We start from the raw sequence: 15,665 nt of genomic DNA, 5'->3' as shown, positions 1-15,665 counted from the left end.
CCCTCCCCTCAGCCGCGTCGCTCCTCCCCCCCCCGTGAGGGGAGCGGGGCTGCGTTGTGGAGGAGTTTGTTTTTTTTTTTTTTCTTTTAAGAAATAGATAAAAACGGGCTTTGCGTATTCACGACGGCATCGAGTAAAGCGCTGGAAGAGAAACCAACGGTAAGAGGCAAGTATTTTATCAGTAACGATGGGGCGTGACACCGGGTGACAGACCACACACCAGGAAGGGCTGAAGAGGCTTTAAATAACTATTTATTTACCACAAAACAGTAGAGTAGAAAGCGTTTGAGAAACTTTTACTTAGCGTAAGCTTCTGAATAAAAGCACGTTTTTACAGTTAAAACTGCCTATCCCCACCCTAGTCACTTGAGCAGTTGAAGCTGCGCAAGCCCCTATAAAATGAAACCGTTCCAACAAGACATTCCTGGAGTTAAAAGCGGCACTGACAGCTCAGCCCTGACGTACGTATTATTTCACCCGTTCTTTTTGCCCATCCCATAACACGCAACCGCAGCGTTAACAAGACTTTGGGCGGCCGCTGCGGTGTTAGAACGGCAGCTCATCCCTCTGCCGTCAGCCCGCCTTCCCCCGGCACCTCACAGCCGCCTCGGACACGCCGGGGACAGGGCAGCGGACACAGGTCTTCGCAGGCTGTATCCGCGAAGCTTCACTTCCCAGCAGCTGCAAGCAGAGACTCAATATCCTGAATTACTCTAGAAGTTTTTTCCAAAGCTTCCAAGACGCACCCTTCACCCATTTCTTCTGGATGTCTCCCGTTTTCTGTTTTTCTGACAGCAATGCCAGATGGATCGGTTTTTGCAGCAGGTGTCCTTTCCCGAACATTGCTATTATCCAATAAAACTAGTGTTATTTTGTTAAGAAAAAAATAATAATAAATCAAACTCTTCCTCCTAAGGAGAAAAATACTTTTCCACATCCGTACTCACCATTCTGCATTGCAAAGTCTCACATTTCATAGCATGGTAATTACATAAAGCTAAAAAAGAAAAAAGTATATTACTTAAAATGTCTACATTTATAGAAAATGGCTCCAAGACTTCAGTTTATCCAAATGTTACTTTAAAAAGGGAGCTATCTGATGTCACACTGCACAGTTAACAGCATGCACATTTCATACTAATAAAATCGAACACTGTCTTAAAGACAATTATAGAGTGGCTTTAAGCACATGCAGCGCAGCACAATTTTTTGAGCTGTCTGAACACAATGGAACAATTCTGAGCTAACTAATACAAACAGAAAGGTATTGTACTACAACAACAAGCCCAAAGGCAACTGCATCATCCCTCTTTCAGAAACAGATCAGTGGATGAGTGTTAACAAAACTAATGCAATACCCACTAAAGGGCTTTCTTTTTTGGTGAGTTTTTATTTCAGTTTTGCACTCTGCCGCTACTTTTGTTTCTGGTGCTGTGATGCAGGAGTTGGACAAGATAAAATGATAAATAAGAAAACAAATAATGGCTTAAAAAGGTAATTTTAAGAAGCGGGTAAGACACTAAAAGAAGGTGAGAACAGGACAGAGAGACTCTGATGATTTAAAATGCAGATCTGAATATGCAGATGAACAGCAGAATATAAAAGTGAAAAATCTTTACAGCTTTCAAAAGGATACAGGTAAATCTCTGTATTTTTTCAAGCTCAGCATCAGCAGACCTGTCCAAGAAAATAAAGATTATTAACTGATGTAGTATCATAAAACTTCTCAAATGTATTTTCTACCTCAGATTTTAATTTTTAATAGCTTCCAGCAATACTGAAAATTAGATGAGCAAAATCCAAGTGAAAAAAGTTTTATTTTTGTCTTTCATACCACTAGTCAATGCCTGCATGTCAATCACTTGTGTTTCCAAAAACCAGGGCTCTGCTCTAAGAATAGTCTCTTTGCTATATATAAATACAGATATAATTTTAATTTCATCAGCTACTGAATCTGCTGTAATTTGCATAACAAGTGCAAGTGTAATCGATTTCAATTAACACATTTTTAATGCTCTTATACGTTTGTATATGACGTCAGTAGACCTTTGGTCAGCTGCATAAATTGAAAAGGATAAATATATTAGCAAGAGATACAAGTGTCATTTAGCAGTTCAAAGTACTGTTTTGAACTGCTTGGTGTTCTGTTAAAAGACACCATTTGTAGTTTAGTTTCCCTTTTTCACCTTGCAAGATACTACCTCTGTAACATTAATCCTCCTTTGGCAAAGTCACCATAATTCTGATTTTTAAGTAAGGCAGGCAGAAGCGCAATGAAACAAACTTCACCTAGAACTCAACTTGCCACTTTAAAACACTGAAAGAAGAATACGCAAACACACAAAATAAAGGGACTTAACATTTTCATTTTTTAACCCTTAGGAAATACAGTCTACAGAATTCACAGTTTATAGTCTTTTGGAGTTTTATTTTCAACATTATTTGTAGTCATTTATTTAGGATAAAGATTAATACCAATTTTCTTCAGTTACAGGGTGTGCCTTATGTTCAGGAATCTCCTTCCTTTCATTAAAACCTTTGCACCATTCTATTGCTGTTCTGATGTACCTATTTTAACAGGAAAATTCACAAAAAAGTAATTATTTGTATGAGAAATACACTACTAATTCAAGCAAGAAACTGAAGACATTAAGCAATACACCTGGATCTGAAAGAAAAAGCCATGATTCAAAACCTAGCTTTTTCTCTAGGTTTCCTTGCCATTTTTTGATTCTCACTTTTTGTCTAGAATCTCCTTCATATTTAAATCTATTCAGTTAATAGAAAATTATAACAAAGATCTATGATTTGTAATGAATAGTGCACAAATGCTAATTCTTGTTTGTGAATATCTGCTTGCTAAAATGCAGCACAGTAAGCTGATGATGATTCCCATAATGAGGCTGTAATTAGAGCAAGCAGATTAGAGACAGCAATCTGCAGGCAGAGGTCAATAGCTGTAATAAAGCAAAAACTGGATAAAGTGCTACCCAGTTCTATGTACCAGCTCTATATAGGACAAAATTATTTTTTTTTCTTATCCACTGATGTAGGTGCCAAGTTGCAGCTCTAGTTATTTCTTTTTAAAAAGACATACTGTAACAATTATACTGGAATAACAGCACTGCAGTGGTCCTGAGTCATACACATCCCAAATCTTTGACAGATATAACCTGGGGCTTTTATCATTATGTGATTGGTTTGCGCCCCTCCCCCCCACTATATGTTCAGTAAATGCCATTTCTTCATATAAAAGGATTTTGCACAGAATTCTTTTATATTTAACTTTAAATTGTTTAAATTACTTATACCTTTCATAGATTCCAGGGTGACTTATTTGTATCAGCTGCTGTACCCCATCAGGGGTAGTTAACTTACACCAGCCTACATCTTCATTTACCTTACAAGAAAAAATAATTAAAAGAGTTAATTTTCTGCTGCAGTCTGAAGCAAAAAAAGGCAAGTACAATATGCCAATTTAAGAATTAAGCATCTATGAACATTCCATTTTGAACACTTAAAGGTTTGTGTTTTGCTAAGGACAGAATTTGATACGGTCTGCTACGATAAATGCGGGGGAGGAACAAACCCAACCAAAACACCTGGCAGGGCCCCAACGCTCGCTTTGTGCAATTCAAGAATGAATTATTTCTAGAAGTGTGTAGAAATGTTTCCAAACCTGTAGGATTTACAGTTCTTCCTCCTTTTATCATGAGTGAGTACACAGATTTGAGCTAGCTCACATCAGAAAGTTACACTGTATCTTCTGCACAGTGACTATCATCCTTACATTGTTTATAATAGAGATAACTTCAGACACTTTAAAGTCTTTTTTGTGTTTTGTCATCTTAGCGTAATAAGCAAAGGCACAGAAGCCAAGTCTCAGCAGTCAATCCTGAATCCCACACTCATGTAATTTTCGCTGTAGTGCCATTTTGCAAAAATCAACAACATCTTTTTACTTCTCTATTACGTAGATTTTAAAATGTATATGGAACACCACGTGCACAAGGTTACTTTTCCCAAGTAATTTTTCACTATCCATTTGCTCAATTATAGATAATCTGAAATAAAAAAACACCATGACTCCCTTCTTTGATCAATGTGAGTGACTTCTTAAATGGATAAAGCTTCATTTGCCTCTTTAGGCATCAGTTACGCACTGAAATATTTTTCCATCCCATTTCTGGTTAAAATACTGGCAATACATTAATGGTGGTGTTTGCAGATAGCTCCTGTTTTCACTTACAGTACTATACAAGCTCAAGCCACTGCAGTGAGTTATGAATGTCTCGACTTCAATTTATACTTTATAGGCATCAAACCTTCTGTTTAGTTTCCTCATTAGCTTACTAGTAACACTTTTTCATGAAGAGTTACAAGAATAGTCATTCCTTTAACTCGTGAGTTACCTGGATCTTACTACAGGAAGAGCTGTAATCCCAGACCATATTCAAGGTCACCCCATCCCAAAAAGCAGCATGGACTTTATAATCCGAGTACACAACAAGTCTTCCTATGCTGGGAATAACCTTTTCATACAGCAAAACCGGCAACGTTTCTCGTCCATCTGTCTCAGGTACCTAGAACCAAACAAATGCATAAAAACCTTGAGGAAAGGTCACTTACATCATTACAGATGTTTGCACCTCTCCCAGATTTTCAATTAACTTGTTTTTCCAGACCACAACCAGCTCGCTTTAGCCTGCAGCTGCTTTCTGGTTCACAAATATACCTTTACACAGCATACACGTATGGTTTCCAAGTACATACCTTCTGATCTTTGAGGATACACTCACCATTAGTCCTTCTAGATTAGGTCCTATTCCCTATACCCTGTAAAATCATCCTTATAACACTGAAAGATTTATAAATATTCAGCTACATACCATTTTCCAGCAGCAGAGGTAATAGTTATGAATTAATGATAGTTTAGTCTTGTAGCAGTACTGAAGTATTCTGAGGAGAAAACAAACAAACAAACAATTAAACATTTCGTACTTGCTGGGTCTTCTAAACAGTTGTGACCTTTGTTCTGTAAGTTTATAGACATCCTCAGTGCTAATATAAATTCCATTAATTTTTATACTTAATGTCATAGTAAGTATTTTCTGTAATTTTATCTACTGCCTTTTCAAAGTCAGTTTATGTAACAAAGATAAAGTAGAGTAAAGTTACTTCGTTGCCTGAGTAATAATGGAGGATACAGAGTACGGATTTCCCGGTACATCAGGAGGTAGGCTCTTTACCGAATACATCTTTTCTTCTCTCTGCAGTAGAGAGCAGAAAGGAGATGAGTTAGTTACAGGTACTGTAGCTCGAAAACAGTATTAAGAGCTTGCCAAGATATGAAGTTTCTGACCTCCCAGAAAGCAACTATAATCATATTTGAATTTTTCCCGGAAAACAGATAAATATGTCCTTAAAAAGTGAAAAAATGCAGTTGTATCCTTTAAGTCTACTTCTGTGGAAAGAAACAGTCACAGTTTCCATGCACTCAGTATGGACCAAAAAGTTCTACAAGTTAAAGACTAGGTTTGAAGGGTACAAAGTTGACCCCTAATTCTGCTTTAAAAATACAAGGCACTGCATAAACACTTGAGAGGATCTCTACTCTGGGGAAATTTAACAATAGACAGACGCAGAGACGCAAAAACATTTCTCCAGCACTGAACAGCCGGTCTGCGGCAAAGCCACAACAGAACCTGCATCTTCTAGGTTCTGTCTCTCATAGAGTAAAAGAGAAAACACTTCCAAGTACATAAAGATTAAATTCTAATCGATATATTAAGAATTAAACTTATCTTCTAAATTAGTGAGAAATGGTTATTGTAGAATCTCACTGCAGTACATACTACAGCTTCTGAAATAAATGTTACGAGTAAGATTTTTCTTACTGTGTCTATAATTTACAAAAATACATTCTGAAACAGAATGAATAATCTCATCTTTTGTACGACTGATTGCTTGATTCAGTCATTATACTAATTACCAAGGTAGGGATTTCACTATAGACTGCATAGCCAAATGCCTTAAAAATAAAAAACCTGCTAACTTGAAGGAATTTGGAACATATTTTAAATTAGTTTTGTACCTTTTTTGTTCCTTTTTGGATTGCATAATGTACAAAATAGTTTCCCAAAAATGCTCCCTCGGACTTGAAAAATGAGTCATCACCAGGATAAATTTCTGTGATGTTTGTTCTACCATGGATAAATCTAAGAGAAATAACAAGATTTTTAACAAGTATTTAAAATGTTGCATCACTAGACAAGCAAAACAGGTTAGTACACTTGAAGAAAGCACTAAGCAGAAACAAATTTTCAACCCAACTTTCACATGAAAAACTTCTGTTTCACAAAGAGCAGCGTGCCAATTATTTCTTTTAACACAGAAGGTTAGTATTACCAGTCTCCTCATTTGCATGTGTGCATGGGGGGTGGGAGTTAAACAAGTTAAGGAAAGCTTATTTGTTTTGAGGTTAGCATCTCACAAGAGCTGCTCATTCCACTGACTGAAAAAATATAGTGATTCTGAAGAGAAAAATCCAGTTTTCTTAGTGGACCTGCCCTAAATAACATAGAGAACTGTCAGACCAAACAATTCCTGAACAACCCAAAGGTCTTCATTTCCGCCGCAGCTCTGTGTTTTTCACTAAGATCAATGGTCTTTTACTTGTGATCATATGATACCTTGGAGCCTAAAATCCATTTAATGACCCAATTCTGCAATTCTGTGGTTAGATGCCTGGTAATGGGACTTAGAAGACTAAGTATGGCTAATCACCATACTTCCAAAGAAATGAGGTATAGTACTGAAGAGCTGCTAAACATTTTGTTCAGGTGAGATAAAAATTTAGGAATTTAGGAATTATACTGAGAAAAATGAAAAACACTGGGCAGAGAGATTAAAGCTTCAAAGACCAGCTAATCTTTTATCAAAGACTTTTAGATGCTGATAGCAACTGTAGCATTTCCAAAGTTTGTATAACAGATTTGAAAGGCCAATTTAAAAAAAAAAAAAATTCCTCTGCCCTTCCCCCCCCACCTTTTCAAAACATATGGACAAGGTGATTTGCCAGCAAAACCTACAGTTTAGCTGCCTGCAACATGCAAATTATGTAGGTCACCAAGACAAACATTTCTAAAGCATGAAATCTTCATCATCACAAGGAGCAATGTAATTTGCAAAGAAACCAAGCACCATAACTGTCAGTGAAGTCTGTGGGAGTTCCAGCTGTCCAGTAAACCTTTAAGAAATCAGATAATCAGATCACTTCTTTAGAAGCCTTAAACACGATTTCAGATTGTTTGTTTCAGACATACCCACTTTCAGACCTGGAAATATACAGTACTAGAAAAATCTGAAGTCTGATGAACGAACAGCAGAAATGAACAGACACTTATATGAAGACTGCGTGCAAGGGACGAAGTAAGACATTTCATCTTAAAGCTTAACTCCCATACAAAAGAAGTTTTCCAAAGATGAAACACATGATCTCCTACATACCTATAAAAAACACCCTGGCACCATACAATTTTAATTAGCTGAGGGCATGAATAGTTTCCGGTATCTTGATTCTGAAATAAGTCACAGAAAGTCCACCTGTATAAAATACAATAAAAGCTTCAGTAAGTCTGAAGGTCAAGTTGGTTTTTGTTGTGTGCTGTACCAAGAACAGATGCATGCACGACTATTTAAAAAGGCCACATATTTTCAGAGACCTCTGATACCTTAATTATCCACATTAGTTACCAAATTAATTTTCTCAAACCCGCAAAGGCTTTTTTGAATATTTTTAGTGGTGCTGACAGAGAACATAAGCCACTGGCCCACCTCAGAAGTATTATCTTCTCAAAAATGAAAACCAAAACCAACCAAAACCTGTGTTCTTTTTTCCGTATTCTCTTTTTCATTTACATATTATACAGCAGTTTGGAAAATAAAGCTTATTTTTCTCTGGACTAATTACTATATATTCATTACAGTAGGATGCAGAATGTTGGTTTCACAAATTTCATGTTTCAAAAAGTTACTAAAAAGAAAGAATAAAATGGTAATTTTTTTATTTTTAATAGCTAGAATTCAGCTATTTTGGTAAGGGTTGAAATTCCAAATTGCAAAATTGTAAAACATATGTTGACAACTATGAAGTGAACAGCTTAAACTACCTGTGTAAATGTGGGGCTCTGCAGCTGAGTGGCAAAGCTGTAGGTAAACGAGAAACTGTTTCATGTGTTCCTGGGTCTATTAAAACATCAGCTTCTATAGATGTACGGTTGTTCTTCTCACATGTCTTCCATTCAGTCTTACCAGTATGTAAGTTATAGCACATCAGTGCCAACGACAAGGGGTACTTCCATTCTTCTGGGTAGGAGGCAACAGACCAACGCTGTGTAACCCACGCGTATTCAGAAGAACAGTTTGTATAAAACACAGGGACTCCATCTCTGTCTTTCTGGTCCCTTGGTTTGGTTGGTTCTCTATATTTACCTTCAGAATAACCATGTTCATTCTTCTCACTCTCTATTCTTGTTTGTTTTGATGACATTTCTGCAATAGAATTTTTACTTGATTTTCCATGCTGATCTCCAGCTTGATAGTTGCTGTTCTTTTGAGAGGAGCCTACGGATGCCGCAGATGACTGGCTGACTTTGCATAAGAACTCCACCGTAAATTCTTGCTGCAATTCTGACAGGTAAAGGTGAGCATAACCATCTACTGACGAGATCTTCACACTGCCATTGTCTATACATCTTGTCAGATCAGCTGTAGCAGGGTCAGGCCATCTGATTTCTAAGATATCACTGAAAAGAACCTAATAAAAGAAAAAGGAGAGCAGCAAGATAAAAATGACCCGCTTCCCAGAAATTACGAAGGAGGATTTATATTTGTATGAATTCAGTCCCTCTGCAAGGTGATGTATGGCAAGAAACTTTACTCTGTATTTATTTGCATACATGAACTTAACAGGAAGCAAAATATCTAACCTTCATATCTGCTTCCTCCTGTTCTAACAGAGTTCTATCTAGCAATAATGTTTTAATTTAATATGCATTCATAAAGTAGTAAGGTACATGGCCAGCTGACCAGGCACAACTGCCCACAGACAGTAGATAGCTGTTTCCAACTGCTTCTTAAGAAACACTGAAAAGAAAGCCCAGATTATCTTGATCATATCAGTCAGTTATCAGTAGACTTCATGGAAAGCCCATGTTAGAATTGTGTACATTAAAAATCCATGTGCTCTGAAATCTTCTCTTTATTTATAAAATTTAAGTAAGCCTGTAAAATGGCGTGTAACATGCATTTAAGTGCTCTCACCAAAACGGAATGTTTTGCAGCTAGGTGAGTGAGTAATCTTACTTAATCCCACAGCACCACAGATTAAATTACACAGCTATTGCTAAAGTGTAGATAAAATATATTTCTGAAGAAGAATTTAAAATATAATAAATATTTTAGACTTTTACAATACAACATTTGGAAAGTCTTATCTTATTGCCATGATATTCAAGTACAGATTACTGCTTTAATTAGCACTTTTGTTCAAAACAAACAAAAAACATTTTCACAGCATATGCCCTTCCACCACTACAAAAATGAAGCATATGATTCTAAAAAAGTTACTCGAAACAAGCACTGCCTCTACCTCAAACCCCAGATTAAAGCTTTGCCCAAAGAGAATATATAGTTTATAAAACGCACTAATCACCTTCTGAAACTAGAAATGTTCTGTCAAGATTGAGAATGCCTTTCTAGCCATCTGCAGAAGTTTTGCCCTAAAATGAGGTATTTTCCTTTGTATTGTCCTTATACCCAATCCTCACACAGAAAACATCCTTAGTCTGTTTTCAATTGAAGACTCCAGGTAAAGCACCAGATTCCAAATAAACACAGAAATGCAAACCCTCTCAAATAAGGTGTGAAGAAAAAAAAAACTTAGCAAAGGAGTATTCACACTACTCATTGTTTGTTTCATCAGTTTAATCAGCTTTGTCTCATTTGACTGATCTTTAATCACCTATGTTTCAGTCCTGATCATACTTTGGCCCAGCACTGGAAAAGCCTGGAGTCCAATAAAAAGGAAACATGGCAGCACTAGTGTGTTAGTAAGGTGGGAAAGTCTGCTGAAGGTATTTGGGGCACTGAAGATGAAAATTTACCATAAAGAATTGCAAAAGGATCCTAAAAAAAATAACCAAGTTGTTACCTGAAATAAAAGTTCTCCAAACCAACAGTACTTTGGAGAGGAGATTGCTTTATTCGACATCGGGTGCTTGGGGGAAAACCCACAAATCTAGCACACTTTACTGGGGATATTTATACACAAAATATTCTCATAATCCCACCTACCTAATACATAACTCCACCTAGGCTCACATATTCATCAGGATGACCGAATGGTCTTCTTGCACAGGCGTATCAAGTTTTGCTGCGTTGGTAAAAACACTTCTGCGCACGCTTGAGTGTCTCGGTGGTCATTTGGGTAAGGAGACCCTTCCTCACACTATCCTTTTAAGGTAGTGAGTGATCTCAGGACAGTAAAAGTTTAGTGTAAGTTTGCCAGCTTCTTGAGGATGATAAGGATCTTCCTTGAAGTAGCCACTGCTCTGTCCTAATCAGTATAGGAGTACATACTTGACGCATAAAAGAACCTTGAAGTGATTAACTACTTCTTGTTATCCCATCCTTGGTGATTAGCTGCTTCTGTCTGACTCCTCATTATCACTAACAACGGTTCAGTGACTAACTATTTTCTTACACAGTAAGAAGTTTAGTAGGAAACAAACAACATTTTAGTTAGCATATGGTTATAAACAAAGCAGAGGCCTGTCTTTGGTAACAAACTGACCAGACAATAAGGCCACAGATAAAAATTCAGCAGAGATAAATGTAATGTGATATAAATGAGGAAAAGCAGTCCTAACTTTACATGTAAAAGGATAGGCTCTGAGCTGACTACCACCACCCAGGAATAAGATCTTGGCGTGATGACTGACAGTCCCATGAAAACATACTTTATGTTCAGCAGCAGCGTATCAAACGTTTGAAAATTCTAGGAAAGGAATAAGAACAAACAGAAGATGCTGCCACACCACTGAATACATTCATGGTTAACCTGCATTTTAAATACTATTTGCCGTTCTGAACAGGCCACACCACTAACAAGATCCCCCTTGTCAGGCTGTCTAGAGGTGCGGACGGAGTGGAGGGTCACCTACTAGCTCTGTGCTGCTGTACCTTGCAGTGAATGTCCAGTATCACTGTTAAGGACTGACTACTGTTAAGTATGTAGTGACACTGGCTGACAGTGTTTTCAGCAACTAAACATTAGCATGAAGTATCAGTCTAAAAGTTTTACAACTTACAACTTGCCAGATTTTATCAGTGGTTTTAAGACTCCCACCACAGTGTGCACACTCTTGGACGCATTCAGTGGGAACACCAGGGGCAATGCTGGTGAGGAGTGAAGCTCCTAGGAGGGTAAATGGGGGTCTCTGCATGGACCTTCAGTCTGACCTGGAGTAGCCATTCCCACAGAGCGACACTCTGCCCCAGTCCTCTCACGGGCCCCTGTAACAGACTCACACAGGCACTTCAGTGGGGAAACAATGGGATTCTGAACCCCACAGCAACTCGGAAAACACTGTCCTATTTCACCGAGTCTTCCCTGAAAGGTTTCGAGTGCAGAAGTGACAATACGTAAACCAGCTCATTCTATCTCACGTACAAAATCCTACATTTTAGTCTCACTAAGAGAAAATTAACTCTGTTCAGCTACAAAGGATATGCATAAATAGAGGACTAAGTAACAGCTGAAACTGTAATTTAAAATGGCCGTACCCTAACCAAATTGATAAATGCATGAGTAAAATGTAGACTGTAGATGTTCAAGGCCTGTACTTACACACACGCAGGCGAACTTATGAGTCCACTCTGTCAGACTCCTAGTGAAGTTTATTTTACAAAAGCACAACATGTGTAACTCTCACCTTTTTTCTTTCTGGAGGTATAACACGTGAAGGTAAGTAGGGGCGAGAACAAAACTTGTTCCGGAAATCTAGAGCTCGCAGAAGTTGTTCCTATTGAAGTGCAAAGAAAAACAAAACAAAGCAACACAACCCTGTTACGTCATGAGTTTTTCTATACAGTGATAAAATTTTAAGCGGATTTCATCCTCTCATTTTCTGTAGCAGAAACTAAGAACTCCCGTTTTACGGAGAGGAGCAAGTACCGCCCCTGCTGTGGCGCGGACGGAGGATTCCCGTGCGCTGCCGGGTCCCCCCGCAGCCGGCCGGTACGCGGCTCGGGGGGGTGGCGAGGGGTCCCTTCGTTCGCTCCCCGGTGGCGGCCAGGCACTCTGCACCAAGGCTGCTCCCCGCAGCCCCCACGGCAACACCGGCTTCCTCCCGGGGCCCGACATCGCCGACCCGCCGCCTACCCGGTAGGCGCTGACGGCGAAGGCGACCCGCTGTCGGCTGGTCTCCGCCGGCTGGAGGGGGTGGGCAGCGGCGGGCAGCGCCGCTCGGTGCAGGTACTCGCAGCCGCACGGGGAGAGCAGCAAGCGGGACCCTCCCGCGTAGCGCACCTCCACCGAGCCGTCCCCGAACAGCACCATCAGCCGCTCCGCCGCCATCGCCCCAGCGGCTGGGCAAGGCGGGAAGCCCCGGGCGGGGGCGGGCTCCCTTCCTCCCGCCCGCCCACGCATTTGCTTGGTGAATTGACCGTTCCTTCCTGCCGGCAGCGAACAGGCCGAAATCGTGACCTGATTTAGAGACGCATTTGGAAAAGGAGCTAGATGGAAACCGTGTTGTTCACCTTTTTTTTTTTTTTTTTTGGAAATAGGGATGTCTTTTTTGCTGCTGCTCCAGAAATGAAAATTATCAGCACAAAGGACTAGGCTATAGAAAAAAAAAAGTATTTACCTGTAACTGTGCTTCTTTTAAGAACACGTCGTTCGGCAGCCGCCCTGACACAAAGACAGGCCGCACGTTCTTTCCCTCCCTGCTGGAGCACCTCTGGAAAACAAGGAGGCTTAGGGGACAGGACTGGGAAGGCAGATTGCCGACCTACAACATATCCCAAAAACAAATTACGGATAAATAATTCTCTGCGGCTGTATCTTCATGCATTCATAGGGCAGGGAAATCTAACAGACATTCATGTTCTTAGAACAGGGCTGCAGAAGCCATAGCTGAATAGATTAAAAGATTAATTTCCCAAAGGCCAATTAAAAAATTATGCCTACTTTTTTTCAGAAGATATATATATGCACTCTCTGGATCGACAGTTTACAGTTAAATGACAATTTATTATTAACTCCTGCTTAAAGCACTAAGCAGGTGCAGTTCAAGATCCTTTGCTGTACAGGCCACACCAGATTGAATGGTCTCATCCAGCTGTAAGGATCATTCCTTACCCGCGGAGGTACCTCGGATCAGTATGCCATCACAGGAGAAGTGCACTCGGCACAACTTTCCGTTCTCTACAGCTGTTTCCTCAGCAAAGTGGAGAGTAGATCAACATCCAGGCTGGTAGCTGCAGACACAGCCACGCATCACAACAAATCTGGTTCTATTTGCAGTACCCTTTTTAACGAGTAATGTTCTGCATAGTACTTGCCTGAAGCAAGTTTCAAAGTATATATCTGGATTATGAATCCTTTATTACTTTTTATTATTTATGGACAATGCATTGTATTTTGCTGGCAACTTCACTGCCACGGTGGAGCCCTCAGCATAGGAACTGTGGGAGCAGGTCACATAGGCTGAAGCAGAGGTGGCAAGTGGGCAGTTCACAAACAGCACAGTACCTTCCCTGACTTTTAGCCAGAATGTCATTTTCTTTTCCTGTATCAACTGCCAGGATCCACAGGCATAAACTAGATGATTAGAGCTATAATTCAGTCGGAGCAAAGTTGCAAACTTGAGCTATTACTAATTGGATGAGTTCTGTATGGTAGGAAGGAAAGGCAGAACGCGGTAAGGAATTACTGTCCCAGAGAGAAGTAATGATATTTACAAACCAGACTGAGTGTCACTCAGTGCCATAATGTATTGTTCTATCTTAAAAAAAATAAAAAATCCCAGCTATGCATAATTTGTGATACCTGATGTAGTTGAGCCAGTCTTGTTTCTTTCTGTGGTGTTACAATTACACTTAAAACTAACATTCAAAAACCCATCGATCGTCTGATTTTCCTAAAAAAAAAAAGAAAATAGGCCAGTAGCAAAAAAGGAAATATTACTGAGAAAACGTTGACCTCATTGCAGAATATGTAACTCTCATTCAAAAGCAATGCACATGGAAAGCAGCACCGCTTGCAGCCCAGTTTCAAGTTACTTTAAGCAAAGCAAAAGCAAAGCAAGATTTTCAAATACTAAACATTTTTGTTAATCACAACTGATTTGTCAAGAGTGGCAAATATTGTGCATACTTTTTCTGATGCGTGAAGCTTGGTCATGTGCTTGAATTCAAATGTGATGTGAAGTAATGTTTCTTTTCAGAACCAGCGCTAAAGAAGTTCCCTTCACTTCCTCCCCCACGGTTTGCTTTCCATGCTTCTGTGCCTTCACTGGCCTACCATTATGCCACAAAGAAAATACATTTTTTTTAAAGGGTTGTTTATCTGCAGGGTACCATCCAGAAACCTGTAGACGAGAAAGACTTTTACGCGGCGCACTTGAAATTTGTAAATGCTAAAACCTGGGTGAAATAATCCTTAAACCTCTCAAGAATCCTCTTCATCATCCACAGAACTATGAGCAGTTAAAAGCGGGCAAACAAGCAGGAAATGGCAGTTATGACAGTGCGAAACCTGCTGCTTTCTTTTGCTCTCTCACATCTCATTCCAGCATCGCTAATTTGTGTTGGACTCCTCTGAGATTTAAGACAAGTAGGAAAGATTGCTAAGTGTTTAAGGCAGAGATTATCCTGTCTTCCATACTCAGGAGGACAGAGTTAAAACCATTTTTTCCTCACTGCAGTACAGGCTTAAAGCTCTTAAAAAGCTTCACACGCACAGAGACCACAAACTTCACTACTCCGAACAAAAGTTTCATTTTATGATTTTTTCAATGTTTCTGGTGGAGGATGAAGCTTATTTTGCTAACGTTGATCCGAATTGCTTCATATATACAATTCCTAGTTCCCAACATTTTTGTGCAGGATGACTTGGCATATTTCTTACCTACATGTAAGACACACTGTCTCCACAAGCTGACAGCATATACATCTCAAGTCTGACAGCTAATTTACAGAAAAAGAGACACACTACAAAAGATGCAGAAATGAAACATGTAAAGCAGCGTCCCTTGAAGGCACTATTACTTTACTGTAATGCACACATGAATGCTTGCTCCTTGGGACTTTAAGTTTTGAGTAAATATGTTTTCCACAAGACATCTGCCTGTAAAGTCAGCAGGATGTCAGACCTGTATTTGGATTAGAAGTTTTGTATGAAAAATATGTGTGTGTGAAAATAATATAATTTTTCACTTTTCTAGTTTCTGGATTTTAGTCTAGAGACTTTGAAATGGTAATATCGTTGTTATTACTGTATCACCCTTTGATAAATTTTATTTTTTCAATGACTATTAAGATGTAATACTTTCTGCAACTGTGTACTTTAAAGGAAAAAAAAGGAGTGTTTAGTGAAGGGT

General features: G+C 39.1%; 1 protein-coding gene and 1 long non-coding RNA gene across 6 annotated transcripts; one reads left to right on the top strand and one right to left on the bottom strand.

The window, feature by feature from the left end:
• Positions 1-29: 29 nt before the first annotated feature.
• LOC128902580 (uncharacterized) lies at positions 30-10,815 on the top strand. The gene is made up of 3 exons (XR_008463836.1): positions 30-159; positions 8,596-8,704; positions 10,036-10,815. It is a non-coding gene; the product is annotated as an uncharacterized LOC128902580 (long non-coding RNA).
• CZH5orf34 (chromosome Z C5orf34 homolog) lies at positions 235-15,622 on the bottom strand. 5 transcript variants are annotated; one of them, XM_054185831.1, is made up of 14 exons: positions 14,441-15,622; positions 14,114-14,204; positions 12,930-13,073; positions 11,997-12,086; positions 8,172-8,818; positions 7,510-7,605; positions 6,095-6,218; positions 5,179-5,270; positions 4,890-4,959; positions 4,413-4,583; positions 3,312-3,400; positions 2,476-2,568; positions 1,637-1,677; positions 235-861 (listed from the first exon to the last, which is right to left on the bottom strand). In XM_054185831.1, the coding sequence occupies exons 2-14, from the start codon at positions 14,174-14,176 to the stop codon at positions 668-670; spliced, it is 1,914 nt and encodes a 637-aa protein (XP_054041806.1). In that variant the 5' UTR covers positions 14,177-14,204; positions 14,441-15,622; the 3' UTR covers positions 235-667. The 5 variants fall into 5 exon arrangements, 4 of the variants coding, with proteins under 4 accessions (XP_054041806.1, XP_054041807.1, XP_054041805.1 ...); XM_054185832.1 differs by having other exon boundaries at positions 12,930-13,022; XM_054185834.1 differs by lacking the exons at positions 12,930-13,073; positions 14,114-14,204; positions 14,441-15,622 and adding exons at positions 948-997; positions 12,446-12,818 and having other exon boundaries at positions 713-845; positions 1,620-1,677.
• Between the last annotated feature and the right edge of the window lie 43 nt (positions 15,623-15,665).

This window comes from Rissa tridactyla, chromosome Z, assembly GCF_028500815.1.
Source record: "Rissa tridactyla isolate bRisTri1 chromosome Z, bRisTri1.patW.cur.20221130, whole genome shotgun sequence".
In the NCBI taxonomy this organism is placed as follows: Eukaryota; Metazoa; Chordata; class Aves; order Charadriiformes; family Laridae; genus Rissa; species Rissa tridactyla.
The sequence above is the reverse complement of the archived record's forward strand: the minus strand, read 5'-3'. Positions and strand labels throughout refer to the sequence as shown.

Excerpts from the sequence above, each read along its gene's own strand:
- CZH5orf34 (XM_054185830.1), bottom strand. The coding sequence starts at position 12,712 with ATGCGTGGGCGGGCGGGAGGAAGGGAGCCCGCCCCCGCCCGGGGCTTC. Across the intron at positions 4,960-5,178 it reads ATTATTACTCAGGCAACGAA|AATACTTCAGTACTGCTACA; the intron begins GTAACTTTACTC and ends TTTTCTCCTCAG. Across the intron at positions 4,584-4,889 it reads ACCTCTGCTGCTGGAAAATG|GTACCTGAGACAGATGGACG; the intron begins GTATGTAGCTGA and ends GTTTGGTTCTAG.